We start from the raw sequence: 21,251 nt of genomic DNA, 5'->3' as shown, positions 1-21,251 counted from the left end.
ATCACAAAAGTGCGGAGAAAAATATGGTAAAATTACAAGTTATTTCAGAATATTTAAGTAAATTAGCTGGCTAACTCCTTGATCCTGCTTTGTAGTATACATACCCCTCCACTTGTTTCCTCCACTGTGCAGTCATATACAGTAACAATACAGTAGCCCAAAGATAAACCTGTTTTCCTTTTAGCAATCCTTCACCTACACCTGTTGAGTTACTCACTTAAGCTCCCCTTTTGTAGTCTCCTTGCATTGCATACCATTTATCCTTTGAAACATTCAGTCAAGTATTTCTTTGTACTTTTTTGAGAAATTATCATTGTAGTACTGGGGAGCAAGTAAACTACAGAATGTGAATCTGGCCCTGAGAAATATGAAAGAGCAGGGACATCTAGTGGCTCAAAGAGAACATTGCAGGTTCTGAGATTATAACAATATTAAAATAGTTTTTTGCGGACAGACAGTTTTGACAGTAATTTACTCTCGTTAGTATTTTCCCTCTGTTACAATTGCACACATACACCTATAAACACATAGCAAATTAAACGTTATATTCATGTATTTCCTCTTTCCACAAGCAGTCGTATTGTTTGATATTTATTTCCACACAAAACAGACAACACCATCTCACAGACCAAAATTATTGAATGCTAACAGTAATGCAGAAGTACTTTCTATCTAGATCATTGAATGTAAAATGTAAAAGAGTAATTTATATTTTTATTAAAGTGAGTCAAATTGGCAATTTTAGAATAATCTACTTGGTCTTTGTCTGTTTTCTGACAACTGGGTGATAAAAGACAATTAATTAATTAAACAATTAATTTAACACTATCCTCATATCGCGGCACCAAAGCAATTGTCAGCCTTGCAAGACTCGAAGCAAGGCTGAACTATGACAAAGAAGAGCACACAATTCTGAGGGAATGAAACAGCACAACATTTTATTTGATTTCACAAGCTGCTGTTCCTTATGAATAGCCACCATGTGCGCGCACGCACACACACACAGCTAAACTGTTTAATGTTATGAGATGTGTACTTGTGGAGCTCCTCTTGTTAAAATTAACCTATTTTACCACATAAAATATCATTAGGTAGGTAAACCACAGTTTTACTAAAGCTTTTACACTGTTGATTTCTACTGCTAAGTTTGTATGATGTAATGAGAGTATGCGTCTCAAATTGCACCTTATTCCCTTTGTAACGCATTACATACGGAATAGCGTGCAATTTGGGAAACAAGCAAGCACTGTACTCCATTGAAATGAACACCAGGACCACATTTACATGACCAGCTGATAAAACCATGAGACTGAAATGTAAATAAATCCATGAAGAAAGTGTTGATAAACATGGTAAACTATCTATGCATGGTGGCTCAGGAGGTCAGGTAGTCTGAGTGGCAGTCTGTTTGTGCTACCATGCCAACTCCTTTTCATTCATTGTCATGCCAAACGACCAATGAAGTTGGCAAGCTCACAAATAGATCTGGCACCAGGCTAGACTTCACATTCACAGGCCATACTTCTTTGATATTTCAAACAAATTTGTTTCACTTAAATCACGGATTACAATCCTGGACAGCTACGGTCCAAGATACATCTCTTATTATACCAACCCATGTAACAGATTACTATAGTCACTTAATCAATGCCTCTAGTACTACATCATGTGGTATTAGTCATGCATAGAACTGCACAACCACATCTGCAGTAGCCTATTTTCAGTGCCAATATGTTTGTGCCATCATGCCAACTCCTTGTCACTTACAGTAGTGTCATGTTTGGCTTGACAATGACCAATGGAGTTGGTAAGAGCACAAATGGATGTGGGACCAGGCTAGGAGTAACCCCTAAGACATCCCTGATATAAACGGTACATGAGAAAGACTACATGCAAACCACTATAGATTAAAACAATACTTCAGCCAATGAAACCAAAGAGATCCAACTGATTTTAACTGCACAGGATGAAGAACTAGTGGAAATGAAAAGATCACCTCAAAGTTAAAAGGATAATAAAATATGCAGCAAGAATACACCATTAAGCCAAATAGGCCCCTTTGAATAGAGATGATTACATTTAATTTTCCCCAGATGTGAAATTTATTGTGGAAGGAAAGTTACGCTCACTTAGAACCGTGGGCCTACACCTGGAACCACTTTATTTTGTCACAATAACGATTCCATAATGGGATAAAAGATGTTCAACGTGACTTCTTGGATAAATATCAATAGTTAATATGTTGTTACAAGTTAGCAAAACACAAAGCATATCTAAGTCTCTAAAGAAGCATTTACGATTGCAATAAAGCTGGCTTGCCTCATGAGATACAGATGCATCATTTTGTATCATTTGTCTGCGTAAGAGCAGGAATGTAACCAAGTCAACTGTGCTGCCTGCCAAGTGACTCTCACAGACAATTACACTCAAAATGTTTTCAAGTCAAACATGGATTCTCTTTCTCTAAAAAACAGACACAGCTACTTTATGACATCACACTTACCTCAAACACATAATAATCTCTTCTTCTTTTAGTTTCCTATGAAGAAATTAACGCCATGATCACTGAGCACACCAAGCATGTTACAGCTATTGCATTAGAACGCTCTTAGAGATCCCACTTACTTACGCAAGGAAGTACCACGTGGTAACAAGTTACTGACCTATATATCCCTGTAACAGGTTCAATACTGACTAATTCTAAGAAACACTTCACATGTTATTATTGTTTGTAAACTCTACAGCAATTTCATGACGTCTTACTTTCTAAGACTCATTTATGATTATTACACATGAATGAAGTGCCTATTAAAATGGTGAAGACGATCAACCTCAACCTGAATGAAGTGCCTATTAAAATGGTGAAGACGATCAACCTCAACCTGAATGAAGTGCCTATTAAAATGGTGAAGACGATCAACCTCAACCTGAATGAAGTGCCTATTAAAATGGTGAAGACGATCAACCTCAACCTGAATGAAGTGCCTATTAAAATGGTGAAGACAATCAACCTCAACCTGAATGAAGTGCCTATTAAAATGGTGAAGACGATCAACCTCAACCTGAATGAAGTGCCTATTAAAATGGTGAAGACAATCAACCTCAACCTGAATGAAGTGCCTATTAAAATGGTGAAGAAGATCAACCTCAACCTCTAAACATGGGGTGTTTACACAATTTAATCCACTGGTACAACATACTGTCTAGGACTCAAGAGTAGGATTCTGTCAAGTCTGTACAAAAGCTGCAATGGTATTTAGGCTAAAACAGTTTAACAACAAATACAATTGTAACAGCTATTGGTTCTAAAAGGTGCATGACAGAGCCACTTGAACACTGTACTGTAGCAGCTCTGCATGTTCCTTATTCAGTGCTCAGTTGATCACCAATAGATGGTCAAAGTATGGCTCTGCCGAAATGGCACAGAGATATGCAGTAGACCTTGACAAAGTATGGCTCTGCCGAAATGGCACAGAGATATGCAGTAGCTTGGCTAGCTGTACTTCTGAGCGGTTAAGGTGGGTTCGAAAGCAGATGTGTGGCATTTCAGTACTAACACAAGTCTCCATGAAATGCTGCTCATTATCAACGAGGCTACACCATCAAAAAGGTGCCTGACCTATTCTGAACTGAAAATTAGGGTGACTACAAAATCCCCCCGTACCTTCTTTATGTCAGTGCTATTTATCTTCAGAAGGAAAGTCATGAATAAACTGATCAAAATAAGCCCAACAACAAAGCAGAGAGTAGTCCTTTACATTTTCTGTACATACATGGGCAAGTTTGAAAACCACCACACACCATCACACATGTATGTAGTATGGTATGTATATTCAAACTATGCAGACCAGACTGTGACCACATTTGGAGTGTGAGAAGAACATGAATACTTGACACAGAGAGAGAGAGTGGTCCTCGATCGATCTTCTCCCCTCCCTGTCTGAGGGTGGTGGCATCTGACTGAACTGACCAGGGATCAGCTCTTAACATGGGGTTCAGTGAGCAGATGGGCCAGGCGGATGGCTCAGGGCTGACACACAAGAAAACAATACAATGACATTTACATTTTGTAAATCACATCCCCCTTTCAGATATGTATAGAAAAGAGAAGTAATGTCAAAAATATATAAATATATGCAGTTGCAAATAACACAGAGGCGGTTTCGCGGGCACAGATTAAGCCTAGTCCTGAAGTATAAAGCACCTTCTATGGAAATTCCCCATTGAGTCTAGGACTAGGCGTACCAACAAAAAAACACAAGATAGTGAGTGAGGGGGAGAACAAACCTGTCTGGGCTGGGCTCACTTCTCCTGCAGCAGAGCTGGGATGTTGATGTTCCATCCGATGGCCTGCCTGTCGAAGCCACAGCTGAAGAGGTTACAGAAGGAGTTGTCCTCACACCAGGCTGAGCAGCACACCATGCGCCGGTGGCCCTGTGAAGCAACAGCCACATTAGTACACTAAAGGGTATACTGCAAAGCAGGATCAATGAGTTAGCCAGTGACCTTTGATAAACAACCAGAAATAACTGTTGATTTTCTGGTTCATTAAGCTAAACGTACATTACCAGTCAATAGTTTGGACACCTACACATTCATGCGTTTTTCTTTATTTTTACTATTTTCTACACTGTAGAATAATAGCAAAGACATCAAAACTATGAAATAACACATATGGAATCATGTAGTAACCAAAAAAAGTGTTAAAGAAAACAAAATATGTTTAAGAGTCTTCAAAGTAGCCACACATTGCCTTGACAGCTTTGCACACACTTGGTGTTCTGTCAACCAGCATCACCTGGAATGCTTTCCCAACAGTTTTGAAGGAGTTCCCACATATGTTGAGCACCTGTTGGCTGCTTTTCCTTGACTCTGTGGTCCAACTCATCCCAAACCATCTCAATTGGGTTGAGGTCGGATGATTGTGGAGGCCAGGCTACTTTGAAGAATCTCAAATATAAAATGTTTGATTTGTTTAACACTTTTTTGGTTACTACATGATTCCATGTGTTATTTCAAAGTTTTGATATCTTCACTAAATTCTACAATGTTGAAAATAGTAAAAAATAAAGAAAATCCCTGGAATGAGTAGGTGTGTCAAAACCTTTGACTGGTACTCTATATACACACAGTGTACAAAATATTAGGAACAACCCCGAAATATTGAGTTGCACACCCCTTTTTTGGGGAGCGCTTCAGCCTCAATTCGTTGGGGCATGGACTCTACAAGGTGTCGAAAGAGTTCCACAGGGATGCTGGCCCATGCGGACTCCAATTCTTCCCACAGTTGTGCCACGTTGGCTGGATGTCCTTTGGGTGGTGGACCATTCTTGATAAACATGGGAAACTGTTGAGTGTAAAACCCAGCAGCGTTGCAGTTCTTGACACACTCAAACCAGTGTACCTGGCACTTACTACCATACTCCGCTCAAAAGCAGTTAAATATTTTGTCTTGCCTATTCACCCTCAATAAAGTTAGCTGGCTAACTACTTGATCCTACTTTGTAGTATATGTCTCAGGGTCTTATTCACCAGGAAGTAAACTGGTCGAAACATGGAGGGACCTTTCTGAATTTGTCCAATAAAACCAACATTTTTGGTTACGGTGCAAAAGATTTTACTACGTTGTAAACTAATGAATATGATCCTGACTTATTATGTGCTATGATATAAATATCCAGCCCAATCTATAGATCAGTACAAAACCACTACAGATGCAGATTACAACTGGAAATGTATGTATTTGTTGCCTCTGTGTGTTGGTGCTGGTTACCTGTCTGTTGCTGTGTGGGAGTCGAGCCAGCCGCACTCCTGACATGTCAAACAGCCGAACTTGTCGATTGTCGTGAGGAAGAGCAATGATTCTTTGACTCACCGACACGCTTATCCTGTAAGAAGTAGTTCAAACTACAGTAAAAGGCTTCAAAACATGCATTTTTATTGAACCTTCTAAAAACAAAATTCCCAGTAACATATTTAGATTAGTTGGCTCACCGACATGCTCATCCTGAAAGGGGTTAAAAAATATAATATCAATTCTTAAATACCAGTCTTGACAGGTTCAAACCAATACTTGCCTACTATCTCAATTTGAAAGTCCTCGCTCTCACCTATTGACTGCAGAGTCTGTGCGGATTGTTGCTATGGGTGACCTCATGTTCTTGAGGTCCCAGACCTTGACGGTGCGATCGTCACTCCCAGACACCACATTGTCCCCCACAGTGAACACTGCTGATGTCACCGTGCTGGAGACGCATGACATGGCGGAAGACAGTCATTCAAAACAGTCATTCACGTGCTTTCCTTGCTCTTTGAGGCTTAGGCCAGATTACTGGAAAGCACTTAGTGAGAACTGTTGACGTTAAAAGTGCTTTATGAAATGAATGAGATTGAAGTTGACTGAATCACCCACACACTGATGTTGTCCTAGTGGAGGAACGCTGACAACTAATATCCTAGGAAATGTTGACACTTAATAGTATTACAGTTAGTTAGGGTTGCAAAGGGAGGGTATATTAGCAGAAACTTAAGTTTACCAATAAACTAACAGAATTTTGGTAACTTTCAAGGACTTTATGTAATTTACAACAAGATATCTAGTGGCCCTTTTGGGTAATTCAGAGGGTTTTTTTATAGGCAAAGGTTTCAGCATGAAATATCTTTCTTTTTATTTATTTTACTATGTCGGTATGTATTTGTTGTCAATGTTTTGGCGCCAAACTGGAGGCAGTTGCGAAGAAAAGTCAATAGTTGGAAGAGTTGCAGTTAATTGAAAAATAACGTCATTGTTGATTAGATGCTTTTTTTCATTAATTAGGCCATTTCCTCTTGAACCATATGGTCACAATCTTCTAGAAACTCATTAACAATATGGATACAGGTTACTAAAGTTAGCATAGTTTGCAATCTATTATCTGTTAATTACCCAAATTACAGAAGAATCTGGAAACTTTGGTACATTTCCAGTAGCTTTGCAACCCTAGATACAGTAGATTTGCAGTATGAGAGGAATACCTAGATATTTACTACAACACACGGATGCTGTCTTGGTAGGAATATTTGAGGCCTGAAGGTCACCAGCTACTTCATCCACTTGACTGACTCATGTATCACAGTATCATTTGTTCTGGATACTAATGGCTGATTAGCTGTGCCCTCATCCGCTACTGTTGGCAGACCAAATCAGCCCCCTGTAATCTAAACAGACACATTGATAATGACTGCAAATTAATGTCTAATTAATGTCATTCATATGGGTGGTGAGATGCTTTTTGCATGAATTTAGTAGGGGTGCTAGTGACAGATTGAAAGAGTGGATAAGGGGTCTCTGAGGTCCCACAGGAAGGTGGTGTGTGTGTGCAACTCACTCGGTGTGTCCCTGGAACACGTTGACAGAGTGGATGGAGGGGTCTCTGAAGTCCCACAGACGGAAGGTGGTGTCTCTGGACGAGGTGACCACCAGACGCTGGGTGGGGTGGGTGCAGCAATGGGTCAGCTCCTGGTCGTGGCCTGCGCCCGCACACACACAGAGGTGAGGTAGAGACATACGGCAGAGCAAAAAACTGTTGTAGAGTCCTCTTAAGGGAACATTGATTATGATTGAAAAGTGATCAGAGGCTCAATGGAAGACATACAATGCCAGAAAACAACCTAAATCTATTGATTACTCTACAGACACTTACACCACACATTAAGGGGTTAACCCTATTCCTGGACTAAAGAGCATTTTCAATAGATATTCTCCATTGCGCTTGCTTTTTAGTCCAGAACTAGGCTTAATCTGTGTCCCAGAAACCGTCCCTAAGAGAACGGCTGGTTCGTACCAGTGAGTGAGTGGACAAGCTCAGAAGTCTCCACATCATACAGGTTGGCAGCCCGGTCCCAGGAGGCAGTAACCACCTGCTTGCCCCCCACCAGCCAGTCTGCAGCGATGACAACCCCCTGGTGGCTCCTGAGGGTAGTGGAAGCCATGCGGATGGAGGGACACTCGTTAGGGCCCTCACCGTCCCCGTCAGCCTCGTCCTTATCTGAGAAGTCTATGTCGTCATCACAGGGCGTCTGCTGTGGAATCGGAGACGGAGACGGAGACGGAGACACACACACACACACACACACACACACACACACACACACACACACACACACACACACAGATCAGCATTTAGAACTAGACATCTGTAGATGCAGTGGGTTATAAGATATATGGTTTTGAGTTGCTTACACTGATGTCGGCTACAGGCTGTGGGGTGGGCAGCTGCACCATGTACCTCCAGATATGGGCTGTCTGGTCACCAGACGCTGTGGACAGAGCAGAGAGGCCTCAAACACCTCCAAACCAATAGACATCTGAACATACAATGGACTAAAATGTTTTTTTTCTGACCATTTTGGACATTGAGCATAATGTAAGAGCCACCTGTAAGAGCCATCTGTTCCGTGGGATGGAACTTGATAGAGTTAACTGGAAAGAGAAAACATAGGAGGTATTTGTTCATATATTTATTAATGAATAAAACTTTGGGCCCATCCCAAATCACACCCTATTCCATATTTGTATTTATTAGGGATCCCCAAGGTAGCAGCTACTCTTCCTGGGGTCCAAACACACCAAAGCAACCACAATACATATACAACAACAGATAAAACAGTCAACTACGTTTGTACTGAATGAGCTAAAGATAAAACAGTACACCATATAGCATTCCTACACCACCACATGTCCACAACACAAAATGTTCAATACCACCATAGAACAATATCACAATATGTGCATATGCATGTGTCTGTACCTTTGTATGTGTCTCTTCACAGTCCCCGTTGTTCCATAAGGTGTATTTTTACCTGTTTTTAAAATCTGATTCTACTGCTTGCATCAGTTACCTGATGTGGAATAGAGTTCCATGTAGTCATGGCTCTATGTGGAACTTTGCACCTCCCATAGTCTGTTCTGGACTTCTGGTGGCATGTCTTGTGGGGTATGCATGAGTGTCTGAGCTGTGTGCTAGTAGTTTAAAACAGACAGCACAGCACATTCAGCTTGTCAACACCTCTTACAAAAACAAGTAATGATGAAGTCAATCTCTCTTCCACTTTGAGCCATGAGAGATTGACATGCATGTCATTAATGTTAGCTCTGCGTGAACTTTTAAGGGCCAGCCATGCTGCCCTGTTCTGAGCCAAATGCAATTTTCCCAAGTCTCTCTTTGTGGCACCTGACCACACGACTGAACACTACTCTAGGTGCGACAAAACTAGGGCCTGTAGGACCTGCCTTGTTCATGGTGTTGTTGAGAAGGTAGAGCAGTGTTTTATTATGGCTAGATTTCTCCCCATCTTAGCTACTGTTGTATCAATATGTTTTGACCATGACAGTTTACAATCCAGGGTTACTCCAAGCAGTTTAGTCACCTCAACTTGCTCAATTTCCACATTATTCATTACGAGACACAGTTGAGGTTTAGGGTTTAGTGAATGATTTGTCCCAAATACAATGCTTTTAGTCTTTGAAATATTTAGGACAAGCTTATTCCTTGCTACCCATTCCAAAACTAACTGCAGCCCTTTGTTAAGTGTTGCAGTCACTTGGTTAAGGGCACTGTTGAAGTAGTGCACTTGCAAGTAAGCATTTCACGGTAAGGTCTACACTTGTACACTTGTATTCGGCGCATGTGACAAATAAAGTTAGATTTTATTCGAGTCATCACACACTGTCCTTACTCAAAGCCAGTGGCATGACGTTAGTAAAGATTTTAAAAAGCAAGGGGCCTAAACAGCTACCCTGGGGAATTCCTGATTCTACCTGGATTATGTTTGAGAGGCTTCCATTAAAGAACACCCTCTGTGTTCTGTTAGAAAAGTAACTCTTTATCCACATTATAGCAGGGGGTGTAAATTCATAACACATACGTGTTTCCAGCAGCAGACTATGATCAATAATGTCAAAAGCTGACTAACAAAAGTCTAACAAGACAGCCCCCACAAACATTTTATCATCAATTTCTCTCAGCCAATCATCAGTCATATGTGTAAGTGCTGTGCTTGTTGAGTGTCCTTCCCTTTAAGTGTGCTGAAAGTCTGTTGTCAATTTGTTTACTGTGAAATAGCATTGTATCTGGTCAAACACCATTTTTTACAGAAGTTTACTAAGGGTTGGTAACAGGCTGATTGGTCGGCTATTTGAGCCAGTAAAGGGGGCTTTACTATTCTTGGGTAGCGGAATTACTTTAGCTTCCCTCCAGGCCTGAGGGCACACACTTTCTAGTAGGCTTAAATTGAAGATGTGGCAAATAGGAGTGACAATATCGTCTGCTATTATCCTCAGTAAATGTACATCCAGATTTACAGACCCAGGTGGCTTGTCATTGTTGATAGACAACAAAAAAATTCACCTCTTCCACACTGACTGTAGTGTCAGCGTTTGCTACTGGCATATAATCCGTAAATGTGCTTTTCTTGCCAATTAAAAAGTAATTAAAGTAGCTGGCAATATCATTGGGTTTTGTTATGAATTAACCATCTGACTCAATGAATGATGGAGCCGAGTTGGCTTTTCCCCCCAAAAAAAATCATTTAAGGTGCTCCAAAGCTTTTTTTAACTATCATTCATCGTTGTTTCATAGTATAGTTATTTTTTCTTCTTATTTCGTTTAGTCACATGATTTCTTAATTTGTGGTACACTACTTTTTACCAGGGCCCCATAGTGCTCTGGTCAAAAGTATTGCACTATATAGGGAATAGGGTGCCATTTCAAATCAAATCTTATTTGTCACATACACATGGTTAGCAGATGTTAATGCGAGTGTAGCGAAATGCTTGTGCTTCTAGTTCCGACCATGCAGTAATATCTAACAAGTACTCACCTAACAATTTCACAACAACTACCTTATACACAAGGAATGAATCCTGGGGTAACAATGTAAGAAATAACACATAAATAAATAAAATACTGCATAGTTTCCTAGGAACGCGAAGCGAGGCGGCCATCTCTGTCAGCACCGGAAGTAAACATTTGGGACGGTCTCTATGAATCATTTAGACCAGTCACTTTCTTCATGACTCCACATAGCATGGATTAAATAAAAACAGTATTTTACCTGATCCTGCATGACCCACATACTTCAGGAGGCACTTCCCAGTCTCGATGCTCCATAGCATGGCACTGTGATCTGTGGACAGACATGTGGTGTACACACACAGTGGCTTAGAACAGTAGGCCATGCTCGCTTCATACTGTAATCCTTTGAGAGTCTCAAATGGCACCCTATTTCCAATATAAAGCACAACTTTTGACCAGTAGCACTATGGGCCCTGGTCAAAAGTATTGCACTAAATAGGGAATAGGGAGCCATTTGGGATACAGATCATGATTAATTCAGCCCGCACTACCATCATACTGTAACCATTGCCAAATTACATTTGTCCCCTCTTAGCGTATTAAAAGCACAATAAGCTCTCCGGTCTGAAGGCAATCATTACTAGACCTTATGATCGCTTTATCACAACCTTAACACAGACATGTTGACAGTTAAATGGATTGAATATTAAACCAAAGTCTGCAGTGAATTTTAAAGCCCTGTTAGGTTGTGACTCACTAACATGATTGTTAGTTTTGGGCCAGGAGGACAATAAGGCCAGCTGCCAAGACATTGGGAAGCACTGTAGCTAGCTAGGCGTGCAAAATTCTAGCTTGCAAAAACTTGACAGATTTTCCAGAAATACTGGTTGGAGGTTTATGTTTCTCCTACTTATTTCCTCCTGATTCCAGGAACCTTACATCTGGGATTTCTATAAAACCAAGGAATTTACTGGAATTTTGTAACCCTACCACAATGGCATTGGGATGTACTGTAGCGATCTACCTGCCGAAGCTGTGCCCAGCACCACGGGCTGTGTCCTGGTAACACTCAGGTCCCATATGCCATCCCTGTGACCTACATATTCCTTGACCAGCTGGCACACGGCTCTGGACGTGGTGGCTTTAAAACTGGAAACGATCTGAAGGGCAGCAGACAGGAGATGGTGTTAACACACAGGTGAATGAAGAGGAGGAAGCATAAATGGAAGCAGGGAGGGACAGCAGCACTGGGTGGGTGGGGGGGTCACAGGGTCATTAGGGTTACAAACAGTTAGCATGATACCTCTGCGATGGCTAAGAAGCTTAGGTTGTTTTAGGCTATGTCCAAAATGGCACCATATTCCCTATATAGCGCACTTCTTTAGTGCTCTGATCAAAAATAGTGCCCAATATTAGCGAATAGGGTGCCAGTTGGGACACAATGATCATTATTTATTTATTCACATCACCTCAGTATCATGTTGGGGACACAATCAATATGCAGCATTAATCAAAACTCCTTTTAAATGCAAAGCTGTGAAAGAAATAAGAGGGGATAAAGAACATATTAAGCAATATAAGGTTAAATAAAACAAAAAGACTTCAAATAACAATAGCGAAATGATTATCATCAGTCAGTATTCATGTTTACATCTAAAATGGAAATAAAACAAGTTGGACTTCGGAGTGGCAGGTGTTTGAAACAAACCACTAAATAAGTTCCCACTGTAAAAGCAAGAGGGCATAAAGTAGCAGGTCAGTTATCTCACCAAAATAATTCAACAACATACATAAACAGGGCTGCACAACTCTAGTAACTTTCCAAATATTCCAAGGTGTCCCAGAAATCCCAGTTGAAAGATTCCCAGAATCAACAGGGAATAACCAAGAAATCCAAAATCCTCAAAACAGATTTCTGGAAAACCAGAATATTGCAACCACATACAAAAAACATAAAATCATCCTTGAGAAAACTATGGAAAATAAAGTGTAAATTCAACCCTATGTGAACTTACAGTAAACATATAGGCCTAGTAACAGCATAATGGCACGATAGAAGACCAAAATGTTACCCACAACTTTGATTTGTTAAGTTGCAGGTAGTTCAGCGATTGGTAAACCAGGGGTTGTTTGTAAGCACAGAACAAGCCAACAGCACAACAGCCTAACCACACATAGCAGCAGCAGCTCTGTGTCTCAAGGCTGCACAGATAAAACATCTGCAGATACAGTAGCTGAGGGTCTCTCTCAAATAGCACCTTATTTCCTAAATAATGCACTACATTTGACCAGAGCCATTTGGGACGCCCCCTGAGGCTTTGGTGCGAGATACATGTGATGGTGTAATACAAAAAAAATAATATCAAAGGACTAACATACATATAGACATTTTAAATGTTCCCAGGTGTGATTTAATACACAGTTCCCTATGAAACAGGATAAGTCACATCCATTTTAAAAGGTGTGCATAAACTAAATGAAGAGCTATTAACAGTCAGTCGTGAATGGAGGCCATAGGAAAGATAGCAGTTCAGTTTATACTCAAAGAGCTGTTAAGGATTACAGAACCAATTTAGATGTAACACTGGCATAACATACTATATTTAACCATTAGGCAACAGGCAACAGGTAGTGTGTTAGATTCTGTAAAACATCGTTAAATCAGTAGGTAGGAAACTGGCCAAATATCTATGGCTCCCTGACCCAGTTTATGGGCTATAGCCTATTCAGACAGTGAATAGTCTGCAATGAGCATATCAAATTGTTGCTTGTTTTACATCAGTAAATCATCAGCATTCCAAGAAAGGATTAGTGGGTGCTTGAGGCCTTCCAAGAGGCATTTCTGAAAATGACATATAGATCATAAATGTTTTAACATAGAATGCAATGAATGCACGGTTTAATAGCATACATTGAACAGAGCAAGCTGTCAGCCTAACTTATTATTTGTAATGTTTGAAAATAATAACAATAATAATAATAATAGCCATTTAGCAAATGCTTTTATCCAAAGGGACTTACAGTTAAGCATGTATACATTTTACGTACAGGTGGTCCCAGGAATCGAACCCACTATCCTGGTGTTGCAAGCACCATGCTCTATCAACTGAACTATAGAGGAATAGGCTAGTTCTTTCTGGTAATGAGATTGTGTGACTGACTGCAGCTGAAAATCAACGGGCTGATGCTCAACGAGGTAATACCAAGCTGTTCCTAACAGACCATCACACTGTTGCCATGATAGCGGCTACTTCAAAGAAGAGTCTAATTTCAGTAACTGTGGTAGGTTTTTTTCTACTAAATGACTCAAATGTAAATGATAGAAAGAGCACAATATCATCGGTCATTGCACTGACTGGGAAACAAAAGAAGGCCCACAAATGCTATTTCACCTAAAACAATTAGTCAATAAAGGGATACTGCGAGATTCTGGCAATGCTACAGGAAGTCTACAGGTATGCTAGCATATGCTACTGTATCTGTAGTCATTGCGCTAATGCTAGTTAGCACTGGCTCGCGAATCTACCTAAACTTACTTCATACTGCATGCAAAGACAAAATGCCAGAATCTCAGAGTATCCCTTTAAGACATGTCGTGGCAGAATCATAATTGTTTAGGTAACATTTATAAATAAATGTTTTATTTATTTTATTTCATGCTTATGTGAGATATGTCATTAGAATGTCTATTTTTGGATAATACTGTTGGCCGGTTGCAGTTATCTGTTTTCTGTCAGGGTTCAGTTACTTGGGCCGCAGAGAGGGGAGAGGTCAAGCTTGTCTTCATATGTAAACATATCTTTTAAACCATGTTAAAGGATGATTGAGGGGGAACTAATTATCTCTTGGCTCCACAATGTCTGTGTGCCAGTCACTGTGTCTCTGTGATCTTGTCCAGGAGGGTGTATTTGATATATGCCTGTTGATGAGGTTTTGTTTTATGGTCCTGAGAGCGAGATAAGAACATAGTTTAGGAGACAAAGCTAAACGATAATTTATAGCCAATGCTGTCTGGCTATGTGTGTCGTTGCTATAAAGGATCTCAGTTGCAATGTGTAAGGACTCTCAGAGAAATCATTTATAGACACTGAATTGATCTGAGAGTCACAGGGTTGTGAAGGAGCTCATATAATTAAAGATAGACTTTATGATAACTCTGACTTGTGTGTGGTTAGCTCTCATGATTTGGTAAATACAGGAAATTTCCACTACAGACATTGAAGCTCAAGACATTTCACAGAGATCTTGTCAAACTTTCGGCCTAAGTGCTTGACAGCTTGGAAATCCAATTGAAATGCATTCTAGGGAATGCAGAAACAAACAAAAAACAAAATGCGTAGCCTTAATTGCTTAGAAAGCTTTAGTTAGTGAGATATCAATTGGTGTCTTTAATAAGTCTCACTGAAATTAGTCTGGAAAACAACAAGTCATACATTTCAATCACCAAGTGTCTTGGAGATGGTGCATCACCCCCATGGCTGGGCTGCATAGTGGTGGGGGGACACGGGGGACATGAAGAACCTGTTACCCATGAGTCTCTACCCCACACCTCCGCAATGTTTCCCACAGTGAAGGTGAGAAGAGGTCCATCACCTACTTTGTCATGGAAAGAATGTGAGCGCTATGACCCAGGTAAAAAAATAATAATAATAATAAATTGACAATATCACCACTTTCATATCTCCTGTTCAATGAAAACTTCACATACAGTACAAACCTAAAGCGATTGTATTTCAAATATATCCTTATATCTATTTCCTCAAAAATAAATAGAATAATTTTCATTTAAGATTGTGTTTCAATAGAACAGTGGGCTTTGTCCCCTCTAAGTCACCCCTTTGCCAAAATAATTATTGTAATAGAGAACAACTAAATTGTAAGTAGTGCTGAGCGATTAGTGTAAAAAGAATCACGGTTTTTGATTTCGATCATGTTTTTTTTAAACATTAAATGCACTATGTATTATGTGGGTTGAATGCTGTAATAAAGTAATAAAGTCTCATGATGGTAGTGACTGCCAATTACTGATTATCACCTAATAACCATAATTTATTTACATGACTTAGCTTTAATAAAATGTTTAAGTTGTTGTGTATATTACATTTGATGACTTTATTCATTTCTTCCAAGTAATCATCGCTCTAGAGCTGCCTATACTGTCTGACAAAATCACTATTTTAGTAGTTCTTCAAAGTAAATAAGGTTTACTTTTATAACTAACTGAATCACTTAAATCATGTATTAGGACATACCTCACAAAGCAACTGCACTATCCCTTAGGATCACACATTCTGTCCCTTCTCTCTCCATGTCTGCCCCACACTAACCTAACGTAGCAGGCGTAAAAGAAACACAGACAGGACAAGTAGGCGTGCAATGGATTATGGGCATTGCAGTTAATTACCATATTTTCTGAGCTAAACTATGTAGAATATTGGCCTGTTGCAAACTACATTTCTCTACTTAATCGCAGTTTGGGCTTGATGTGATCTCTACAGAAACTGCACAATGCACGCATTGAGCTCACAGAAAAAAACTGAAAGAAATCGAATTAAAATAATTTCACCAACTTGAGTCAATTAGTTGTTTTAAAACCCCCAAAATAACTGACATTTCAGTTAAATCGCTCAGCACTAGTTGTAGGTACTCAACAATAGTAACCCTTTTCTTTTAAACATCAGGACTAGTAACCGAAAGGTTGCAAGTTCATATCCCCAAGCTGACAAGGTCGTTCTGCCCCTGAATAGGCAGTTAACCCACTGTTCCTAGGCCGTCATTGAAAATAAGAATTTGTTCTTAACTGACTTGCCTAGTTAAATAAAGGTAAAATAAAATAAAAATGCAAGTCAGAGAGAAAGATAAGGCATTTTACCTTGCTTGTAGATGCCTTATAAGTAGTCTTCAGTTTTTGTGAAAGTTGACTTGTGCTATGACTTGCTGTGAGTAAAGAGAGAGCACATTATGAAAACAGAATAAGAAGTCAGAAGTCTCTAATCAAAATATTGTGGCTCCCTATCTAATTTTCTTTATTTGGCATTAAGGCCCATCACAGCAGTATTAACATATGTTGAACAGAAATAATGCTAAACTTTCTAACGTCAAAGGAAATTCTACTGTCTATAAACCTTTTGTTTTAAGTGCCCCCTTTGTCAAATCTCCCCCATCGATGGTTTGTCCTTCAGCTGTCAAACGATCGTTCAGTGTTTCAATCTCTCTACGCACTGCAAATGAATAGAAATGGGATTATCAAACAATCAATCAACACATTTTCACATATGGTTAGTGGTGTACACAGAGTGACATCCATTCCAATGATGACCACACATAAAAAGCTATAGAAATGTTATGCACCAATTCGTGTGCTATACTTACACTCAATGTTTTCAATGTAGAGGTTTTCAAACTCCCTCTCAATCTGGCCAAACAGGTCCAGAAGATTGCTTCTCAAAGACAATGGCAATTTGGAATCCTGCAGATGCATAAATGGGGGAGAAATTGATCATATTAATATTTTTGGTAAAATAAGAAAGAAATAACAGAATAAGTCACCCTTTGGTTTATAATGAGAGCAAGACTTCAAATTCAAAATGTGTGGGCCCCAGTGCTATAACAGCAAAATATTTAGCATAATATTCCTGCAAGACGACACTGAAAAGGTTATAATTTAATAGTGCTAAGGGGACTGTAACCCCTATTGGGTTACAGTCCCCAATAGGGGTTACAGTCCCCTTAGCACTATTAAATGATAACCTTTTCAGTATATATAGTTTTTTTAAATAAAAAAACATACATACATACATACATATAGACAAGCTTTTAAATGGATAGTAATTGGCTCAATGATTGGAAGTCTACGGGAACAGCTAGCATGTCATTGCGCTAATAGCAATGGAGAGATTTGCAATACTGAAAACAGATTTTCTGGATAGGAGCACAGAACATGTTGAATGAAGCTTGCTGTAGATTTAAAGGGATACTTCTGGATTTTTCCGCAGAGTCAGATGAACTTGCGGACACCATTTTTATGTCTCCGTGTCCAGTATGAAAAAAGTTAGAGGTAGTTTTGCGAACCATTGCTAACTAGCGTTAGCGTAGATACCCGTAGACTGTCATTACACTAGCGCAAACTGCACGCAGACATAAAAATGATATATTGGAGTTCATCGGACTCCGAGGAAGTAGTTAAAGAGCCTTATTGTCAAAATCCCTTTAATAGAACTGAACGTTTTGGCAAGGAGAAAGGAACTGCATAGTATGTGAATGAACCTAGGGAGAGAGAACACTACATTACACCTAAACTATTTAGTATGCTATTGAGAAGGTAATCTACATTATTTTTTTACCCCTTTTTCTCCCCAATTTCGTGGTATCCAATTGGTAGTTACGGTCTTGTCTCATCGCTGCAACTCCCGTACGGACTCAGGAGAGGTGAAGGTCGAGAGCCGTGCGTCCTCCGAAACACAACCCTGCCAAGCCGCACTGCTTCTTGACACAATGCCCACTTAACCCGGAAGCCAGCCGCACCAATGTGTCGGAAGAAACACTGTATACCTGGCGACCATGTTAGAGTGCACCGCGCACGGCCCGCCACAGGAGTCGCTAGTGCGCGATGGGACAAGGACATCCCTGCCGGCCAAACACTCCCCTAAACCGGACGACGCTGGGCCAATTGTGCGCCACCCCATGGGTCTCCCGGTCGCGGCCGGCTGCGACAGAGCCTGGACTTGAACCCAGAATCTCTAGTGGCACAGCCTTAGACCACTGCGCCACTCGAGAGGCTGGTACTCTACATTCTGGCACAGCTGCAGTGTTTCTGAACACCTAACTTACCTCAGGTTTCAAATGGTGACGCAGATTATCAGCAGAGTTAGACTAATCAAAGTAGCCAGAGTAAAAACAAAAGTTGGATTAAGTGGTTTGCCCCATGTCCCGAATAATTTAAGAGAAAGGTGAATTATTCCTCTGAAGTAACCCAACATGCTACCACAATAATATGCAGAAAAAGCTGAAAACATACACTACTATGAAAAAGGCATACTGAAAAAGGCAAGTGGCATTTTACAGTTGATCCCCATAGTTATCTGGGCATCAATTATCGTCTGGGCATGCCTTTAATGATCAGACATAGAATTGATCTTAATCTGTTTGTTCAGTGTTGGAGTGTAGAAAGTCTGAAGAAAATTCAGCAATAAAGCCCAAGGGAGTGTGGTATATGGCCAATATACCACGTCTAAGGGCTGTTCTTAAGCGCAAAGCGGAGTGCCTGGATACAGCCCTTAGCCGTGGTATATTGGCCATATACCACAAACCCACAAGGTGCCTTTTTGCTATTATACACTGGTTACCAACGAAATTAGAGCAGCAAAAATGTATGTTTTGTCATACCCGTGGTATATACCACAGCTGTCAGCCAATCAGCATTCAGAGCTCGAACCAGCCAGTTTATAATAGCTAACATAGAACTAAGATAATTGAATAAACAATTCCACAAAAATACCTACATTAACTTACTACTTGGATTACAACTGTTAACTAAATCAATGTTAGGCTAATTTATATTTTATGATAAGGGAAAGTATATTTTGGCTGTTGTATCTCATGTAGCCTGATGTATCATTCAACTGAATATGTTCTGTTCTTATAACTGCATCCATACACTTTATATCATATAATTGACTTAACTAAGTGATGTTGAAATAGATTAGCTTGAGTCCACTTGCATCACTTGGTCAGGGACAGAAGAGCACACATTGATTCTGATGGTTAAATAGCACAACAGCATTTCATGCTCTCTAAACTGATGGATCACAGTGTAAAGGGATTAGGCCTATTTTAGACTAGTGAACCTATTGGTTCAAACGACAGGGCCATTAGTGCACCCAAGATAAGAACACAACTACCACAGACATGTGGATTGCCTCATTCTATTCTATACCATTTTGAAATCTGACAAGGATATCCTGGTTTGTGTTCAGATAGGAAAATCTCTCGTCATGTTGAGAACATTCAGACGGATAAAAGCAAATGAAAACTCTACTAATCTGTGTATTGTTCTCATGCTCCCCCCCAGGCCAGTCCTCACCTGTCCCTCCAACATCTCCCTCTGTAAACCTGTGCGCTCCTGCTCTGTGCTGTTGGTCCGGCGGATGGACAGGCTGTGGGACTTGCGCTTCTGCTTGGCCTGGCGAGAAGCTGCACTGCTTCCACTTTCGACAGGCATCCCTACTCATAGACTCCCAACCTTCCTATGTGAAATTGTAAAGGAGGAAACAGAGTACATGGTTAAAATGATTAGCTATATTCGTTCAGAGCTATTCCAGAGGTCTTTACACAAGGCCCTATCCATACTAAGAGTGTCTTCCTTAGTCAGTATGGCCAAAGATTGTGGTATATACTGTTGCCTTTGGAGGTGTTCAGGTACACATACCCCACATGCAAACAGTATTTCTCATATTCTCATTCATATCTTTACAGCTCCCAGGGGCATCTCATTGATTTAAAGAGGACATCTTGAGGAGCATGTCTGACAGGTACTGGAGTCATCATAAAATAAATGGAATAGATAAAACGTTAGATTAACTTAATATCATGACTGATAATAACTATGTGATGTCCACATGTCAATATTGGAATCATGTTGCCCTTGAAGGGGTGTGTGAAGGACTGATGTTAGGCAAGAAAACGTTCAACGAATGTGACACAATACATACTAACAAACGTTACTGCAAGTTAACAATTACTGTTGGAGATTAACCTAAAACCAATCCCTGTCAAGCCACCCTGCCTGATTCCCTAGTAAGAACGTAGTTAGTTAACCAGACTAGTTAGTTGTCAAACTACCTAGCTAGCTAGTTATGACGCGAAATAACTCATGCTACCCATCTGACAAATGTTCATTGATATTACTGAGGTGACAGAACGAAGACTGTCTACTATCTAGCTATTTTGAACAAAATGTACACCGAAAATGACAACAAAAAATAGCTAAGGTGCGACCTACTACGACGCTAACTAGTTAACTGAATTGACGTACCGAGCTAGTTAGTGAGCTAGCGAACTCGCTAGAAGAGAACCGTGCACATACAATAAAATAAAAAATAATACATATTTACTTACAATACTAGAAATCCAGATATTTGTTCCAAGTCGCTCTGAAATTTATTCTGCCATAAACCCATTTGCCATTATCTACATTATTTACTGAGGTTCTTGTTGACGTCTAGCTTCCCTTCTTTTGACAGTCTATGCAGCTACCCACTGTCAAACAGATAGCAGCTAACTGACTGGCCGTTTCATCCGGGCCACCGAAGGAAGTTACGCCTAGTTCCGGGTTTATTACCCAATTTTTGTTTTCAACACCCCCTTTGGACAAACCCCATGAGTCAAGTAGGACCACAATATTTTTCTCATATACAC

General features: G+C 40.1%; 1 protein-coding gene across 4 annotated transcripts; it reads right to left on the bottom strand.

The window, feature by feature from the left end:
* Window positions 1–918: 918 nt before the first annotated feature.
* Window positions 919–21,126, bottom strand: LOC115103138 (WD repeat-containing protein 37). 4 transcript variants are annotated; one of them, XM_029623823.2, is made up of 15 exons: window positions 20,952–21,125; window positions 19,918–20,080; window positions 17,208–17,304; window positions 16,961–17,056; window positions 16,708–16,772; window positions 11,860–11,995; window positions 11,095–11,166; window positions 8,417–8,461; window positions 8,222–8,298; window positions 7,824–8,061; window positions 7,368–7,509; window positions 6,111–6,245; window positions 5,774–5,888; window positions 4,288–4,434; window positions 919–4,030 (listed from the first exon to the last, which is right to left on the bottom strand). In XM_029623823.2, the coding sequence occupies exons 2-14, from the start codon at window positions 20,053–20,055 to the stop codon at window positions 4,303–4,305; spliced, it is 1,488 nt and encodes a 495-aa protein (XP_029479683.2). In that variant the 5' UTR covers window positions 20,056–20,080; window positions 20,952–21,125; the 3' UTR covers window positions 919–4,030; window positions 4,288–4,302. The 4 variants fall into 4 exon arrangements, with proteins under 4 accessions (XP_029479683.2, XP_029479686.2, XP_029479684.2 ...); XM_029623826.2 differs by having other exon boundaries at window positions 7,824–8,058; XM_029623824.2 differs by having other exon boundaries at window positions 19,918–20,076.
* Window positions 21,127–21,251: the final 125 nt, after the last annotated feature.

Source organism: Oncorhynchus nerka, linkage group LG20 (genome assembly GCF_034236695.1).
Source record: "Oncorhynchus nerka isolate Pitt River linkage group LG20, Oner_Uvic_2.0, whole genome shotgun sequence".
Taxonomy (NCBI): domain Eukaryota; kingdom Metazoa; phylum Chordata; class Actinopteri; order Salmoniformes; family Salmonidae; genus Oncorhynchus; species Oncorhynchus nerka.
Note: the sequence above shows the minus strand (reverse complement) of the source record. Positions and strands in the feature narration are given on the sequence as shown.